Source organism: Eleutherodactylus coqui, chromosome 6 (genome assembly GCF_035609145.1).
Source record: "Eleutherodactylus coqui strain aEleCoq1 chromosome 6, aEleCoq1.hap1, whole genome shotgun sequence".
NCBI classification, from domain to species: domain Eukaryota; kingdom Metazoa; phylum Chordata; class Amphibia; order Anura; family Eleutherodactylidae; genus Eleutherodactylus; species Eleutherodactylus coqui.
This window is the reverse complement of record NC_089842.1, coordinates 231,723,398-231,742,241: the sequence shown is the minus strand read 5'-3', so window position 1 is coordinate 231,742,241 and position 18,844 is coordinate 231,723,398. Positions and strand designations below refer to the sequence as shown.

At 43.3% G+C, this 18,844-nt stretch overlaps 1 protein-coding gene across 1 annotated transcript in view; it reads right to left on the bottom strand.

Annotated features, from left to right (window-relative positions):
• Nucleotides 1-205: 205 nt before the first annotated feature.
• LOC136571867 (scavenger receptor cysteine-rich type 1 protein M130-like) overlaps nucleotides 206-18,844 on the bottom strand; it is a 167,450-nt gene continuing 148,811 nt past the window's right edge. Inside the window, exons 16-19 of the mRNA XM_066572485.1 lie at nucleotides 17,574-17,639; nucleotides 15,595-15,693; nucleotides 11,251-11,361; nucleotides 206-3,235 (exon numbers count right to left, since the gene is read on the bottom strand). Of these exons, the coding sequence (XP_066428582.1) occupies nucleotides 3,132-3,235; nucleotides 11,251-11,361; nucleotides 15,595-15,693; nucleotides 17,574-17,639 (380 nt within the window). The 3' untranslated portion in view covers nucleotides 206-3,131. The remainder of the gene's footprint in view (nucleotides 3,236-11,250; nucleotides 11,362-15,594; nucleotides 15,694-17,573; nucleotides 17,640-18,844) is intronic.

The window sequence follows — 18,844 nt, the reverse complement described above, 5'->3', positions numbered from 1 at the left end:
GGAGAGCTGCTCTTCGTAGCTCCGCCCCGTCACGTGTGCCGATTCCAGCCAATCAGGAGGCTGGAATCGGCAATGGAACGCACAGAAGACCTGCGGTCCACCGTGGGTGAAGATCCCGGCGGCCATCTTCGCAAGGTAAGTAAGAAGTCACCGGAGCGCGGAGATTCGGGTAAGTACTACCCGTTTGTTTTTTTTTATCCCTGCATCGGGTTTGTCTCGCGCCGAACGGGGGGGCTATTGAAAAAAAAAAAAACCCGTTTCGGCGCGGGACAACCCCTTTAAGCACTGACTGACAAGTATTTGTGTCATAATTTTAACTATTTTCATATATTTTTAGGTATTTTTGTTAGAACAGCATAAATGTGAAGATTGCCAGGACAAATATTATTAGTACATGACAAGTTCTATTGTCCATACTTAATTTTTTAAACTAACATAGTATGTTAGGCTAAAGGGAGACAATGTCCATTTTGTTCAGCCTGTTTCCACCCTCTCCTCCCCCTGTTGATCCAGAGGAAGGCAAAGAAAATGAGGCAGAAGCCAATTTAGCCCATTTGGGGGAAAAAACTCCTTCCTGGCTCCATAATGACAGTCAAAAAGGAATCCCTTTATTAACCTTTTTTAAGTGTCATGCAAGTGCCATGTCTTCATGCAAGTGCTATGTCTCATAATATACAACAGTTTTGGGCACCATCTTGCATTTGGAATTTAAAGCTAAAACTTTACCCTAACATTACAATTAGCAGTTGTAATGAATTGCGAAGGTGTCTTGCTGTATAGCTGCCACTTTATTTGTTGCCATATCTCTATGGGTCCCCCTAATGTACAGTATTTGAAAAGAATATGTTAATAGTAGATAAATGTACTAAAATTAAAGGTTACAGCAGGTTTTTTGATTCCACAATGTTGTGGAATGTAATGCTCTGAGTTTATGTAGCTACACTAAAATTGCTAGGGCCAGGTTTATATAGAGGGCTAATTGGGCAAGAAACAAGACATGAGTTGGACTAGACAAGGGTGACACAGGAAGAAGAGACAAGGAATATGGCACTAGGAATCAGAGGCAGCCATCTAGCATGTTGAATATCTCAATACATAGGGCTGCTGCTCGAAGTACAGAAGGTCCCATGTTTGAGTTCTAACAGTTGTCCCCTCCTTCCAGAACAGTCTCCAGATGTCCCGGGGGCCAGTTTCCCCCAAAACCTATAATGGAACACTCTGGGGAGGTCAGGGGTGTGGACATTGGAAGCTGGTTCCCAAGAGTTCTCTTCTTGCCCATAACCTTTTCATTGGACTAATAACTGTAAACTCCTTCTGTATATTCTAGAGTCCAGAATCTTCTTGATTTCATACTCCTCCTCTCATTGGACCTCCACCGGCGTGGGAGGTGGTTAAGCCCTTCCTGGAAAGAGATTTTCTTTACATTTTTGAGCAGTGATATGTGAAAAACTGGGTGGATTTTCAGACTAGTAGGAAGATCCAGTTGGAATGCCATTTGGCCTACCTTTGCCGTGATCGGGAAAGGCCCCAAAAAGTTTTGCCCAAGCTTGAGGGAATAAAAATGACTTCTAAAATTGCTGGTGGACAGCCATACCTTATGCCGGACCTGGATGGTAGGGCGAGTCTTGCAGTGTCTATCTGCTGCTTGCCTGTAAGTTTCCTTAGCCTGCCATAGTACTTCCTTTAATTTCTCCTGGATTTTTTTGCAAAGTTACAAGTCTGTTGGTGACTTTAGGTATGGGAGTCTGGAGAGGGAGGCTAGGAATAAAGACAGGATGTAGTCCATAATTCGCAAAAAAAACCCAAACTCTGCGAGGTTGGACAATGTCTGGCGTTGTTATAGGTGAATTCCGCTGTTGGTAGATAATCCACCCAATCATCTTGGAGATGGGAGATAAAACTTTGAAGTTACTGTTTCAAAGTGTGGTTTGTTCTTTTGGTGTGGCTATTGGGCAGGGGGTGAAAAACAGAAAATAGATAAATAGTGATGCCCAGGGCCGTGCAAAAACTCTTACAGAACTTCAATGTGAAGTCAACCCTCCTGTCAGAAACTACATCATCAGGGATTCCATGCAGTCTGAATATCTCCTTGATCACCAGTTCCGCAGTGCACTCAGCTGTTGGAATTCCTTTGGTGGGAATGAAATGGGCCTTATAGAATTTTATTAATATCTCCCACAGTATCCCTGACTTGGTTACTATATTTACTGACTTGTTCTGAGATAGCGTCCTTTTGGGGGGAGATTCAGTCATTTTAAACCTTCTGTTAGGATATCCTATAAGGCTATTTGTCTGCTCAATTTAGGGCTAGATGATCTACCACCCTCAGACAGGGAGGTTGTTTTTCACACGCTTGTGATGGCGAAGTGGCTGACAGCTAAAAACTGGAGGTCTAGCAATATTCCCACCATTACCAAGGTAATCCAACGTATTAATTATAACTGCTCTATGGAAGGCTTCACAACAAGGTCATTTTCATCCATACCGCCCTAGATGAGAAAGTTGGCTGGAGAACCTAAATAAAAAAGGGTTATACATGTCAAGCTAAGTGTATGCTTATTAATTGTAGTGACCTCCCTACACTGATCTCAATTCTTATACTAATGCAGCACTGGGTTTAGCAATGATAATCTCACTATTTAATTACCAGCTATTCCTCAATGTTTTTCCTTTTTTTTTTAATTGTTTTTTCTTTTTTCTTTTATTATTGTTCACAAAATTTTTTTTCTGATATATTTTTGTACAGGTTTCACATGGGGCAGCCCCTACTGCCTAATAAGATTACTATGATGGGTATACACTTCCTTTCTCTTTATACCATGCTTGGCTTTAGTCTTACCTTCTTATAAGTTACCGTTAACATGCTTGCAAATCTTTTTTGTTTTGAGGGAAGATAATCAACGTATACTGTGTTGTTCTCTAAAATGTCAACGTTATATATGAGAAGTCAGCTTAACATTGATATACATGTACCTATAGCATGTCTATGTTATACAATTCTTAATTAAAAATATGTTTAACAAAACCCTCAATAATCAGTGAATATACGGATGAGAGGCTTTATGCTCTGTTATTACTCTTGTCATACAATTATCTACAATGTGACAATAATCCACTAGTTCAGCTTCTGCTCATGCAGACATGGAATCATCATAATCGGGGTCCACAGAGAGATGAATCTCATCCTGATTGTCAGATATGGAAACAATCTGCTCATCACTCAGGTGAAGGACGTCTGAGAACAGTAGAAAAGAATAGAGATTAACCTACTGAGCGCTCACATATTACATACTGTACTTGGCTCAATATAGTATTGCATTGTTAGGGCCCATCCCCATGGGTGTAGGCAGTTTTGGTGTGTAAAAATCGCCTTTTTATCACTATGTTTGTATGTGATAGGGCTCAGTCAGACGGGCGTTTTTTCGCGCAATTTGCGCATGCGTCCGGCGATTTTATAAAACCATTGCTTTGCATTGGTATCGGACACATGAGCGCTTTTATGCGCTCGTCCGATAAATTATAGAACAGAAATCGCAGATCGCACCTATCTGCAATTCCTGTTCTCTTCTCTATATGCGCTCAATGGGGCCGGCGGCAGCAGCACCGACCCCATTGAGAACATATAGAAGACAAATCATTCTTCTCTGCCACAGCTGTAACAACTGTGGCAGAGAAGAACGGTGTTTGCCCATTGAATTCAATGGAGCCGGCAATACAGCCGGCTCCATTGAAAGCAATGGGCTGCCGGCGATCGCGGGATGAATTGTCGGGAAGGGCTTAAATATATAAGCCCTTCCCTGCAATTCATCCAGAAATGTGTAAAAATTAGAGATGAGCGAACGTACTCGGATAAGCACTACTCGTCCGAGTAATGTGCTTTATCCGAGTATCTCTCCGCTCGTCCTGAAAGATTCGGGGCACTCCGCTGCTGACAGGTGAGTCGCAGCGGGGAGCGGGGCAGAGCGGGCGGGAGAGAAGGAGAGAAAGATCTCCCCTCCGTTCCTCCCCGCTCTCCCCTGCAGCTCCCCGCTCCGCAGCGCGTCCCGAATCTTTCAGGACGAGCAGAGAGGTACTCGGATAAAGCACATTACTCGGACGAGTAGTGCCTATCCGAGTACGTTCGCTCATCTCTAGTAAAAATAAAAAAAAATATATAGCACTGATCATTGAATTCAATGGAGCCGGCAATACAGCCGGCTCCATTGAAAGCAATGGGCTACCGGCGAGTGTGGGATGACTTTTCGGGAAGGGCTTAAAAATATAAGCCCTTCCCTGAAATTCATCCAGAAATGTGTAAAAACAAAAAATATATATATACTCACCCGGTCCCAGCAGACGGAGGTCAGCCGCGGCCGGCGGCAGTTCTCTTGAACTGCTCTGAGTAGTATTCAGCAGCCGGGGATTTAAAATCCCCGCCTGCTGAATGAGCTGCCTCTGATTGGTCACAGCCTGACCAATCAGAGGCAGCTCTCACTCACACCCATTCATGAATTCATGAATGGGTGAGTGAGAGCTGCCTCTGATTGGTCAGGCTGTGATGAATGGGTGTGAGTGAGAGCTGCCTCTGATTGGTCAGGCTGTGACCAATCAGAGGCAGCTCATTCAGCAGGCGGGGATTTTAAATCCCCGGCTGCTGAATACTAGAGAGAGCAGTTCAGGAGAACTGCCGCCGGCCGCGGCTGAACTCCGTCTGCTGGGACCGGGTGAGTATATATATATTTTTTGTTTTTACACATTTCTGGATGAATTTCAGGGAAGGGCTTATATTTTTAAGCCCTTCCCGAAAAGTCATCCCACACTCGCCGGTAGCCCATTGCTTTCAATGGAGCCGGCTGTATTGCCGGCTCCATTGAATTCAATGATCAGTGCTCGTTTAATCGAGACGCGTACCGCGTGGTGCTCGTCTCGAGTAACGAGCATCTCGAGCACCCTAATACTCGAACGAGCATCAAGCTCGGATGAGTATGCTCGCTCATCTCTAATTGGGATCCGACAAAACATTGGTTATTTTTTTATTTGCTTCAACCTAAACTATTATACATTACAGAATAGCGCAATCATTAAATAATCTGTAGCCATCCATAATGAAAATAATAGAATATTCATTTCTACAAGTTTGTATAGCTCTAGCATATCCCATCAATATTGCTGCAGAATGGTGAAGGGCTGTTTGGGGCTCAGTACTCGGGCAGCACTGCAGTCTCCTTGTTGTTTCCATTGGCCATGCACTGGTTCTTACTGAACAAGATGTAGTGGCTGGGGGGCGGAGCCTGACTGCCGAGCTAGATGGCCGCTTGAGTCCTGAGCTCCTGCAGAACGGCACCCACGGAGGTTCCTCACCGCTACACAGACCCGCGGACATGGGAAAGACCTGCAAGGACAAAAGCACTGAGCACTTGGGTACCCCCCGTTCTATGAAAAACCAGCCTGGAATGCAGTGGTACCTGAAAGAACGGGCCGCTCGTTCTCCTCACCCTATCTCCAAGATGGTGCCGGCTCATGAGGCAGCTGCAGCACACAGTAAGGAGGGGGAGTGGGAGCTCTCCTCCGATGATGAGGACAGAGAGAATGTGTCCAGAGGATTTATGAAGGACCTTATCATGAATGCCCTCCACCCTGTAATGGCTGAATTGGCTGAAATAAAGGAGGACATAAAGCATATGGGGCGCAGAATAGAGGACTTAGAGTCATCCTCAGCTGCGGTCTCTTCACATGCTCTAGCTATGGCGCAAGTACTCAAGGACCAACATGACCACATAAACCAGGCACTAGTCATGCAGGAAGACCTGGAGAACCGCAATCGGCGCTGTAACATCCGCTTCAAGGGTCTCCAGGAATCCTGGGCTTCCGAGTCTCTCTGCAAAGTAGCTGCGGAAATTTTCTCAACTCTATTGGGCACAGAAAAAGCCTTTACTATAACCATTGAGCGCATACACAGGGCGCTTAGACCTCCCCCTTCATCCTCATCAGAGCCTCCACGGGACGTCATTTGCAAACTCCTCTCTTTTCAAGACACCTCGGCCATCTTGAAAGCTGCAAGATCCCAAAACGACCTTAAATATGGAGATTTTCCCGTACAGATCTACCAGGATTTGTCCCCCTCAACACTGACGAAACGCCGTCTCCTATGCCCTCTTTTGGTAGCACTGAGAGCAAAGGACATAAAGTACTCGGCGCTTCTTCCCTTCGGCATCGGCATCTCCCATAAGGGCCGCCGTCTCGCCATTAGATCCCCTGAAGATCTACAAAAAAGCTGGGAGCACCTAGGGCTTGACCCCATAGATTCACCCTGCTGGCTTCTCCTTCCCGAATTCCCGAAGCTCCCTAAGCTGACTCCCCCTGAATCCTGGCAGCAGGCCGGCAGCCTGAAATCCCCTAGGGGAAAAAAGAAAAAACCCAAAGAACCCCTCTACAATGTGGACATCTGAGGGGAGCGCCCCTGCCCCCTGGGCTGCTCCATGTTAGTGCTCTTTGTGCTGGACTTCGGTCCCCGTTGGCCATTCTGGAGAATTCCCCAGAAAAGAAGTAACACCTTGGTGGAGATGGCTGTTCTTCTCTGACCTAGTTCTGGACTCTGAATGGCCTAAACTGTCCTAAACCCTTAACATCCGCAAATCTAACTGCGTCAATTTTACGCAACCTTACAGCATTGTTTTCATGTTCTTAGTGTGCTGTTATTGTCCATATGGTTCATGTCTTACATCTTTAAGACCTCGTGGGCGCATGACTGACCAGGCTGTAACTTCGGTTGTCTGTCCTCCGACTTCACGTAGTTCAGACAACTAGCCCCCCCACCTAAGAGTGAGGTCACGAATTTAGTCCTCGCCCTAACCGTATTCTCATTTGCAATTGCTTAATTGTTTTGCCTGTGTGTAAGTGTCCATAGTCCTCTTCCCTTCCTTCTGTGTCCAGTTCTCCTTCCCCTCCCTCTTCCCCCTCCTCCCCTGCTTTCCTGCTTCTCCTCCTCATTCCCGCAAGAGCAGGCCCAATTGCCTTCGGTCCAAAACGCAATCCCATTCTCTAACTTTTTTTTTCTCCTCTTCATTCTCTGTGAGTCGCCTCGCCTGCCTGCCGGACTCCGCCGTCATGGATACCCCTCTGCGCATCACTTCATTCAATGTTAAGGGGATCAACTCACCCTCTAAAAGGCACCACATTGCATTACTTCTAAAGAGGTATGGATCAAAGATTGTTTTCTTGCAGGAGACCCACTTCAGGGGAAATAGGTGCCTGTCCCTACCGGGTAGGCAATATACGCAAGGTTTCCACAGTACCCACCCTACTTCGGCCTCGAAGGGCGTCTCAATCCTCTTACACAGCACCTTACCCTTTACATGTGAAGCCCGACATTCAGGCGAGGAAGGCAGGGTTTTATTCTTAAGAGGCTCCCTCAACCATATCAGAATTACCCTTGCCAACTTGTACGCACCAAATACGGACCAAGTACCATGGTTAATTAAACAATTAGAGATTCTCAAGCACTTTGCCTCTGGCCCCATCCTCCTGGGAGGTGACCTAAGTCTTGCTTTATGCCCACTAATAGACTCTTCCACCGTGAGGTCTCAGATTTCCCAGAGGAAACTGAAAAGACTCATCCGCACTTTCTCAGAAGTCGGGGTGGTGGATGTATGGAGGTTTATGAATCCCACCTCAAAAGATTATACCTTCTTCTCTCCAGTCCATGCATCCTACCATCACCTCGATTATATTTTCTCCTCCTCCTTTCTCTTACAAGCTTCGTTTCGGGCAAAGATTGATTCGATCCTTATCTCAGACCACGCGCTGGTACATATTGACTTAAATTTACCCAACACCTCCCCCCGGGAATGGCGCTGGAAACTAAACCCCTCCTTGCTCGACCTAGAGCAAGACAGAACACAACTGAATAATTCCCTGGAAGAATACTTCCAAATTAACACATCAGAAGAACAACGATTCCCGATAGTCTGGGAAGCCCATAAGGCTTATATCAGGGGACTCCTGATTGCCCTGGGCACTAGAACGAAAAAAGCACAACAAAAAGAGATAGACTATAAGCTTTTGCAAATTGCTAAACTTGAACAAGTAGCAAAAAGCTCAGAAATTAAGTTAACACAGGACAAATCAACTTCGCTCTGAAAGGAACTCAAACTACTTCTCGAAACGAAGTTCAACAAAAAACACCTCTATCTTAAACACACGGTCTATGCCCAGGGCCACAGGGGGAGCAAGTTCACCTCATCCCTTATCAAAAAAGCTTATTCCCGCAACTTTATTAAATCTATCAAAACCCATGAAGGCTCTCAGGTCTCCTCTACAGAGGAAATAGCTCTAGAATTTCAAAAATTCTATTCTCGCCTTTACAACCTCAGGGAACCACTTACCCGGGAGACCAGAGCCTACGCCATGTCCCAGATTGATTCCTTTCTAAAAGACCTAAACCTACTCAAAATACCGAACGACGCAGCGCCTGACCTTTTGACCCCGTTACCATCCAGGAGGTAGAGGACCTTCTCTCCTCCTCTCCAGCAGGGAAAAGCCCTGGCCCAGACGGCCTTCCGCTAATTTATTATAAATCCTTCAGAGCCACCTTAGCCCCACATTTAGCCCAACTCTTTAACTCCCTCCTACAGGGTGATAACCTGACAAAACAAGCACAAGAAGCTCACATAACTTTAGTCCACAAAGAAAACAAGGACCCAGAACACTGTGGAAGCTACCGGCCAATTTCTTTAATAAATTTCGACATGAAACTATGGGCGAAACTGCTCACCAAAAGGCTTGAAAAACATGTTACAAAAATAATTAATCCCGAACAAACGGGCTTTATTAAAGGGAGGGAAGCTAAAGATAATTGTCTGAGACTCTTGCATGCAGCAAAATACGCCCAAACCCATAACATTCCTTTAGCTTTCCTAAGTACCGACGCTGAAAAAGCGTTCAATCACGTTAATTGGCTGTACATGGAGAGAGTCCTTCTGCAATTCAACATCCCATCAGATTTTGTCAGGGCAATTCTCTCCCTGTACGCCATGCCCAACGCAAGACTAAAAGTTAACAATGCCCGCTCCCCGGCATTTAATATAAATAATGGCACCCGCCAGGGCTGCCCCCTGTCACCTATTCTCTTTGTATTGGCACTGGAACCCTTCCACCAAAGGGTCAGAAACGACCCCCTAATCCATGGATTAAAAATCGGTAAAGAAACTCTCTCGTCCCCAGCTTATGCGGACGATATCATATTCCTTGTCACAAAACCTGAGGATAGCTTTCCCAGACTTACTTTACTCCTGGAGGAGTTTGGCTCCCTCTCGAACTTTAAAATCAATTTCGATAAATCCACCGCACTCAACATATCAATCCCCACGTCTCGATATATCTCTCTGAAGTCTAACTCTCCCTTCTCATGGACATAATCTGGATTTGATTTCTTGGGAATAAGACTCATTAGGAAATCTGAAGACCTTTACACTGCAAATTTTCCCCCACTTATAACCAAGACCAAGAACCTTCAGCGGCAGTATGAATTTCCTTTCATCTCCTGGATGGGAAGGAAAAATATCCTAAAATCTTATGTTATCCCCATTATACAATACAAAATTAGACTGCTTCCAATATTTATCCCAGCTAATTTCCTCAAGACTATTCGCTCAATTTACTCCAGATATTTATGGATGGGGAAGAGACCAAGACTGGCCCATTGCCTCCTGGTCAGGAGACGCACTGAAGGAGGCATAGATCTCCCTTGCATTCGAGAATTTTACCAAGCCACTCAACTAAACTATTGGACGGAACTTTCCCATCCTAGTAAAGACCCCCTCGTCCAGGCATTGGCTAAGGCCTCTTACGGTCCCACCCTCCAGGAGGATCTCTGGTTCCCGGACAAGAAAAACCTGATAGGTAAATGGGCAGACCCGCTCCTGAGGGGGTCTGCAGAAACATGGGACGGCCTGAGGGAAACTCTGGCTCCTAGGCCCTCCCCCTGCACCCCCTTACGAGCACTATATAAGGTCCTGGAGCTACCCCTAGATCCCTGCTCGGCCCATATCTGGAGTTTGTTTGCAGACAAAAAGATCCAAGATGCCCTCCACTTAGCGCACAAACCTCCCTCAGTAATACTAAAAGAGCTCCTCCCCAACCAGACGCTCCCCTTTCTGGTATCCGCACACATAGAAAAAATGCTCAATATTTTCTTCATGCGGTTCAGGTCCTCCAGACCTCTGACCCCTTTCGAAACTACAATCAGAGGGGGTCCTAATACTTCGAGGAAAATTTCATATATCCGAAAAAATTTTATCTCCCCCCCCCCCCTGTGACTCAAAACCAGCTTTCTTATCCTCCTGGGAGAGAGAACTTCAAGTTACACTTACCCAAGAAGAGACTAAACTTATACTCAAAACGGCCTTTGGCCTTTCTCTATGTGTCACCTCCCAGGAGTCGCATTATAAGCTTCTGGCAAGATGGTACAGGACCCCGCAATGGTTATTCGATCACAAACTAACTTCACATGACAAGTGCTGGAGGCGCGAGACGTCCCCGGGCTCATACATACATATATGGTGGAGCTGCCCCCTCCTTGCCCCCTTCTGGAGCGGGGTGGAGAGGGTTCTGAAAATGCTCTCCCCGAATCTCAGCCTGTCCCCTGAGTTGGTTCTCCTGTGGAAGTCAACGCCTGCCTTCCACCCCCTAAAACATAGGTTGATCGCATTCATGCTTGACTCAGCCAAAGCCCTCATCCCACTTATGTGAAAAAAGCAAGAGCCCCCCCACCCTAACCTTTTGGAGGGACAGAGAGGACCTTTTATCGAATCTGGAAGAGTTATCTAGTTGGCACAGTGGTACCCACGACAGATACCTAAACATGGAACCCCTGGCGCAAAATTAGAAGCGACATTGTAGACGCGGGGTCCACGGCGCCGCCTCCCGGCAGGTAGGGCAAGAATCAGTCCTTCAACATTCAACCCCCCATTTTGGGGGACCTGGCTCCCTCCCCTGCCCTCTTCTCCTTGGGTCGGGGAACACCGGAGGCCGTACACTAAGTCTCTACCCACTTTTACTTATAGCTGCGACTCAAGCCCCAACATCCACTCTGAGGAAACCTAGGCCGTTGCGTTAGACCCACAAAGGATGGGTCCATGTATTGTCTGTAGAATATATGGACAGCACACAGCCTGACAATAACTGGGAAAGCCCTTGGGGGGATGTAAGTTTTGATCAAGGCAAATTGTGGAAAAGACCCAATGAATGTCTGTATGTTTTATAAGTACAAACCTTCCCAAGATGGTCCTAGCTGTCCATTGTTAGCATGAGTAGCGACTTCTCCAGAGTTTACAGACCGAGATAAAAGTTCAATATCCACATCATCATATCCATGTTCTTTTCCTGGTTACAAAACCACAATGAGAGCTTGTTCATTACATCATCATATTTTAGACTATTCAACGACTAAGGGTGGCTTCACATGAGCGTGTGTTTGTGCGTACATATGTGCGCAACCCTGTACGCACAAAAACACACGTGTATGCAGGTGCACATTGCCTTCAATGGAGCCGTGGCTGCTGTCGGCGGCTCCATTGAATGCAATGGTCTACTGGCACCCTGTAATTGTTTTTCAGGGAAGAGCTTTAAATATAAGCCTTTCCCTAAAAAACAAGGCAAACTAGTGTAAAAAAAAACGAAAAAAAACCCCACATATTTACCTTCCTTCAGCTGCCGGGGCTCAGCCGCGTCCTCTCTGTGCTGTCCCCGACTTTGTAATGCAGTTCTTTCAGCAGGCGGGGAATTAAAATCTCTGCCTGCTGAAAGAGCTGCTTCTGATTGGCTGAGGCGCTCAACCAATCAAAGGCAGCTCTCGCAGAATGAATGACAGGTGAGAGCTGCCTATGATTGGCTGAGTGCATGTGGCAGATGTGTTCTTCATTCTCGCAGGGGACATGGCAGCGGTGGACAGGTATGTATATATAATTTTTTTTTTACAGTAAAATGGTTGTTTTTCAGGGAAGGGCTTATATTTAAAGCTCTTTCTAAAAAAAACAATTAAGGGGTGCTGGCAGACCATTGCCTTCAATGGAGCCAATGGCAGCAGCCGTGGCTCCATTGAAGGCAATGCGTGCATTCCCTATGGTGCACGCATGTCCTATCTTTACAGGCGCACGCGTGTAAAACACGGACATATGAACACACCATAGGGAATGCATTGGTTATAATAGACGCGTGTTTTGTGCGCGCGTATGCACACGCTCGTGTGAAACCACCCTAATGTATATATACTGTAGATGAATATCATGGAATATCACTGCTAAACTGGCTTTTACTTTATAGTTTCACCCATAATTGTGGTCCAAATTAGAGATGAGCGAACCTACTCGTTTCGAGTAATTACTCGATCGAGCACCACGATTTTCGAGTACTTCAGTACTCGGGTGCAAAGATCCGGGGGGCGGGGGGAGGCATGACAGAGCGGGGGGTAGCAGCAGGTAACAGGGGGAGCCCTCTCTCTCTCCTTCTTCCCCCCACTCCCTGCTGCAACCCCCCACTCACCCACGGGGCCCCCCGAATCTTTTCGCACGAGTACGGAAGTACTCGAAAATCGCGGTACTCGGGCGAAAAAGGGGCGTGGCCGAGTAGGTTCGCTCATCTCTAGTCCAAATATAAAGCAATATTAATGTATATTTTTCATTATTTTCATATTTTAAAAAAGCATTTTTTTAGGGGAGGGGGTAGAATTTTTTTCCCCCATGTAATGCTTTTCTTCAACAGTGGCCTTTTTTTAACATCTGCGGTATGGGGTAGGTTTGGCTCTTTTTCCGTGTGTTTCTCTGTAGGAGATGAAAATAATGCATGTAAAAACTATGTATAATAGAAAAGCTGTCCAAAAAACATGGCAAAAAACTGCATATACTGCATAGACTTTTTATTGAACTACAGCTCCAATAAAATTCCCCCAAAACGACATTAAAACGGTGATATGTTTTGACAAAAATCTGTGTGAGAAACCATCCTAACGAGCACATGAACCCAAACTATCCCTGTATTATATGGCATTAGGGGCCAGTGTGGTGGAAATGTCTGGTACAACATGGCTTCCCCAGTTATAATAACTGATCACAGGAGGGGCTGAAGTAGCCAAAGAAGTCACAAAGTCTGCGAGCCGCTGATTATCTGGATGGCTTCTGTTTAATGAGATGTTCTTCAAGGAAAAATCTTCTTTTGAGATCAAGATAAACTAATATAATGATATAATAAGACTACAGGGATTTAATTACATACATGGATGTGTCACAGAAATCTCAGTAACACATAATTGGTTCCATTAACCTCTTGAGTGGCGGGCTTCTTACCCCCCTGTCAGACACACCAGGGCAGTTTTTTAAAATCGTCTAATTATGTAATTTCAACTAATTTTGCAGTCGCGTTCCAAGAGCCATAACTTTTTCATTTTTCCATTGACACAGCCATATGAGGGCTTGTTTTCTGTGGGACAAGTTGTACTTTTTTATGGCATCATTTTGGGGTATATATAATGTATTGCATAACTTTTGTAAAAAAAATTGTAGGGAGATTGGGGGAAAAAAAGAAATTCGGCCATTTGTTTTTTGGATTTCATTTTTACGGCGTTCAGCGTGCAGAATAAATAATGTGATAACATTATCCTCTAAGTCAGCACGATTCCGGAGATACCAAGTTTATACAGTTTTTTTATGTTTTGCTATTTTTGTACATTTAAAACATTTTTATCTTAAAGATTTGCTCTTGTGACGCCACATTCCAAGAGCCGTATTAATTTTATCTTTCCATTGCCGGAGCTCTAGAAGGGCCTGTTTTTTGCGAGATGAACTCCAGTCTTCATTTATCTAATTTTTTGGAACATCTAAAATTTTTATCGCTTTTTATTTTATTTTTTCTAGTGGCAAGATTAACAAAATCTGTAATTCTGGCATGTTTATTATTTTTATTTTTCACTGCATTCTCTGAGCAGTATAAATATTATATTAAAGTAATTCTACAGGCCAGTACGAAAAGAAAAAAAAAAAAAAGGAATAAAAGTTTAAATCACTCTCCTTTTGCCATATCTATAATAAAAAATCTAAATTATAAAAGAAAAATACATATTTGGTATCTCTGCATCCATAAAAGTCCGATCTATCAAAGTAGTGCATTATTTACCCCGCACGGTAAAGGTAGTCCAAAAACAAAATAAAGAAAGCCAGAAATGCACTTTTTCAGTCACCCTGTTTCCCTGAAAAATGCAATAAAAAGTGATCAAAAAGTTGTACGTATTCCGTATTGGTACTAATGTGAACTACAGGACATCTTGCTAAAAATTAACCCTTGTTCAAGTACGTTGACGGAAAAATAAAAAAAGTTATTGCGGGCAGAAGATGCAGCAGAAAATTATTTTAAAAAATTAAATGTCTTTGAAAAAAAAATACAAGTACTACAGCAAAAAAAAACTATACTATACCGGTTTGGTATTGAAGTAATTGTACTGACCCAAAGAATGAAGTAATCATGTTGTTTTTGTTGCAGTTTGTGGACACTGAAAGATGGCGAAATGTCATTTTTTTTCATTTTCCTCACTTAGAATTTTGTAAAAGTTTTTCAGTACATTATATGGTACTTTAAATAGGTCCATTGAAAATTACAACTCGTCCTGCAAAAAACCAGCTCTCATACAGCGAAGTCGATGGATAAATGAAGGAGTTATGATTTTTTAAAGGAGGGGAGGAAAAAAAGAAATGGGGAAAAAAGGAAAAAGGGGTCGTGTCATTAAGGAGTTAAATAATGTACTAACTTCCTTCTCTGGGTCATTACGATGCAGGAATACAACATGTGGAATTTTATTTTAAATTTTTAACAAAGTAAAGGGAGACAAGTGTTTTTATTTTTACTTTTTAAATAATTTTTTCACTTTTTTAAAAACTTTTTTAAATTTTTGTCCCTTTAGGGGACTTCCACAGAGACCCATCAGGACCCCTGATCACATTCTGGGGGTCACATGGTGACAGCCCTTTACATGCTGCAGTCACATAGACTGCAGCATGTAAAGGGTTAAAACAGCAGAGATCGGAGGTTTTCTCTGATCTCTGCTGTAGGAGCTGGAGCCTGGCTATCCTCTGACAGCCAAGCACCAGCTCTCCCTGCCAGAGACCATCGGCTTGCTTCTGATAAGCCGATGGTCTCTATGGCAACCTGTAAAGAAAGCAGTGCAGGACTTTTGAATTCAGAAGCGGGAGATTGCCGGCAGATTGGCAATATCTTCCAGCTTCTGTTTTTCAAAGTCCTGAACTGTTTTATGAGGGACTGTGCAGGCAGAGCACAATGCCACAGCTTGTGGCATTGTGCTCTGCAGCTCCCATAGTGATACATAGCCCGGAAATCTTCCGGGCTATATCGCTATGGGCAGTGGAGCTCATCCCGGAAAATTTCCGGGTGTGCCATTCAAGGGGTTAATCTTAATAGGGTTATTTTGGTAGGAAATATGGACTTCTATAAGTCTGATTCAGATGGACGGGACAGTCACATAAATAGCTGCAATAAATCCGCTAAATGTAAAGATTCCTCTCCACAAACACTACTACAGTAGAATAATAATACAGATTAGTAAATCTTCACCGTTTCTCTCAACTCCAGTTGCTGATACATCATTAGTCTCATAAAATAATCCAGCGTCATCATAGTCATATTCTGATGTCTTCTTCTTCAAAGGGGAACCTAAAATAATATAATAATGAAATATTATTAGTCCTGTTAGTTGTGTTAGAAATACAGATTTATTGATTGTTCCCATTACCAATTCACATAGATAGAATTTCATAACCATTAATAAAGCCCACAAATAATCCTTACAAATGATGGTGTAGATAACTCCCCGGCTCATAAATATAAAGGCCGCCCACATTTATGTATACCTAGTGATATCTATATTGAATGATGAAAACTAACTGATTGCATAATATAAGATCAGAGAAACTAATGGAAACCTCATGAGATAAATATCATAACATGATTATAATAGGTCTAGATAGGAGTCCTCTTTAAAAACTTCGTACAGATTGTGTATGCTGTGTGGTTAAACTCTTTAGTATATAAATCTGCTCGTTTACTACAACTATAAACGGTTTTGACTCTACGCGTTTCGCCACTCCATGTGTGTGGCTCTTCAGGAGGATTCGTATTTTAGATATACAGAGCAGCTAAAGAAGAGTTTTAGTCTAATGGAGCTTAGAACAAGGTAGAATCAAAATCGAAGCAATGTTCGTCCAATGTTGAGCATCTACTATCAAGATTCTCTCAAAGCTATAAGGGGATGAACTTAGATACTAGCTGGGGTGCGGATCATGTCCTAACCCTGTCTGGTACACTGATGGGTTCTAGCTAATATATAGCTAATACTGTCTGAATAGCTCAGTGCTGGGTCAAAAAAATCTAGACCATCGAAGCTAGAAAAAATATCCCCATTAGATATAAGTAGCTTAAAGAGAGAGAGTAAAATAAAAAATGGTAGCTCCCACAGCCTTGATGGTAGGCCACGGATAGGAGTCCTCAGAGTACAGTAGCTGCATCATACTAAGGTGTGTTAATTGTGCTTTTTAAGGGCCCTTTTACACAGACTGATAAATAGTTCAGAATCTCACATCCAGAGGGAATCAGAATGATTATTGTTCAGTAGAAATGCATGCCCTGACTAAATGACTAATGAGAAGTTGCTCACTTCTTGCACATCATAAAGTTTCTGTATGCAGAAAAACTGAACACTGTATAGGCCTGCGTAAACAGGCAGTTGCTCATTTATGAATGACTGCCTGTTTACTGTGAATGAAGGGGAGAGGGCAGAACTATACAGACCCTTTCCATCTCCACTCACTGAGCAATGCTCATTCCTGTGTAAAAGCACAGGAATGATTATCACTGGTATGATATGTCAGCCATGTGGGCCCTCAGGCTGTCTAGTCTAACTTTATACTACTGTTAGTAAAATGAATATGACTCCATTTTCCCTTCACTGTATTATAGTATGCGCCTTCCATTTTGTATGATATAGACTGTGTCAATATTTTGTACTTTTCCTTTTACAAGATTTGCTCAAAAGTATTGAAAAATAAAAAGGAATCTCGATGATTAGAACATTCCAAGGCTTTAGATTGAATGTCTGGGGTCATTGTGCACTGTTCTCCACTTGCTCTCTATACAGTTTATTGTTTAGACTTACTGTACTTTTATATATGTATATGATTAACTGCGCTTGCATGTTTCTTTGGTTTTAATTTTAGATGTTATCTATCATATTCATATTTTGCTTTTTCTTTGACCAATGGTAATAAATGAATTATACTAGATTTAAATTATTGTAAATGAAGCATGTGCCCTATAAAAAATGTGGCCTGTCAATCAATAAACAGATAACTTTGGATCACATTCTTGACTGTGTGATTTCATGTTAATCTCCTGAGCTCAGCTTGTCCTCTAAGAATATGGACCCAACAAGCATATCATATAGCAAATATTGTTGTTTGCACTAACACTACCTATTAGTTGGCTTAGTTTACACCAAATTTTGATAATTTGATCACTTTAATGATGAATAGACTTACTTGGTGAATTTTCTCCATTTATGTCATCTACATCATCATATGAAGGGATCTGGTCACTCTCAGCTCCTAGGAATGAAAAGCCTCATCAAAGAAAAATTCTGTCAATTATCAGAGGCATACCTCCTATGGAGGCATACAACACAGATGATATGGGACCCTGAGCTGGGAGGGGAAGCCTGTAGGTACCCCTTCTAGACCTTCTCTTTAATTGCAATAAACACTAGGACCGTAACAGTGCCTTAGTGTTGTTGCTTAGAATTGAGGGCGCACACTCGATCCAGCAGTGCAGGAGGCCGATGGCTTAAAAAGACTGGAAGCCAGGACTGCAGGAAACCCAGGACGAGCAGCCAGAAGATGTGTCAATGTATATGTGTATTCTTAATGTAAATTATGTATGTGTTCACTTAATAGTCCTTTCAGATGGATGTAATTGTGCTCATATCTGCACGCACAAATTTTGAGCACGCAGTACACAGAGAATAGAACCCATAGACTTCAATGGGTTTGTTCTCCTTCACCTTTTTGACATGTGCATTCCACAAGCAGTAAGAAAAGTAGCATGCTTTATTTTAGTGTGCATTTGAGCACCAAAGGTCCCCATGGGAGGTATGCAAGTCCATGGGAGGTATGCAAGTCCATGGGAGGTATGCAAATGTGCACTCAATAGGCACACAAGTTTGCAATACGCTGCACAATTGTGTTAGAAAAAACAACACATATGGACCTCATTAGGCTAAATAGCCATTTAAATCATGGTCAGGTAACATGTGCATGTGAGCATGCCCTGGAAGTGCAAGAAATACAGTAAAATGTGCTGATCTGCATGAAAAAGAAACTTATTCACACTTGGCACAAATATGTTGCGCTCAGGCAAGACTGTTCGCACATACACTAGTCTGAAGGGGCTCTAAGAGCATTTGGATATGTACTCTAGTGTATGTATACACTGAAATGTCTGCATTGTAGATATTAATCGAAGACATGAAAACTATAGAGGAACACATATGGAATTAAGTAGTGATACAAGCCAGAATATGTTTTATATCTGAGATTCTTTAAAGTAGCTCACTGTTGCTTTGATAATAGCTTTGCACACTCTTTGGGGTCATTTTTGGGGGCATGTCGTTGTCGAATGCTGTGGTAGCGAAGCTGGTTAATTGTGTCTTGAATTCTAAATAAATCACCAACAATGTCAACAGCAAAACACCCTAACACCACCACACCACCTCCTTCATGCTTTATGTTTGGAGCTAAACATGTAGAGACCATTT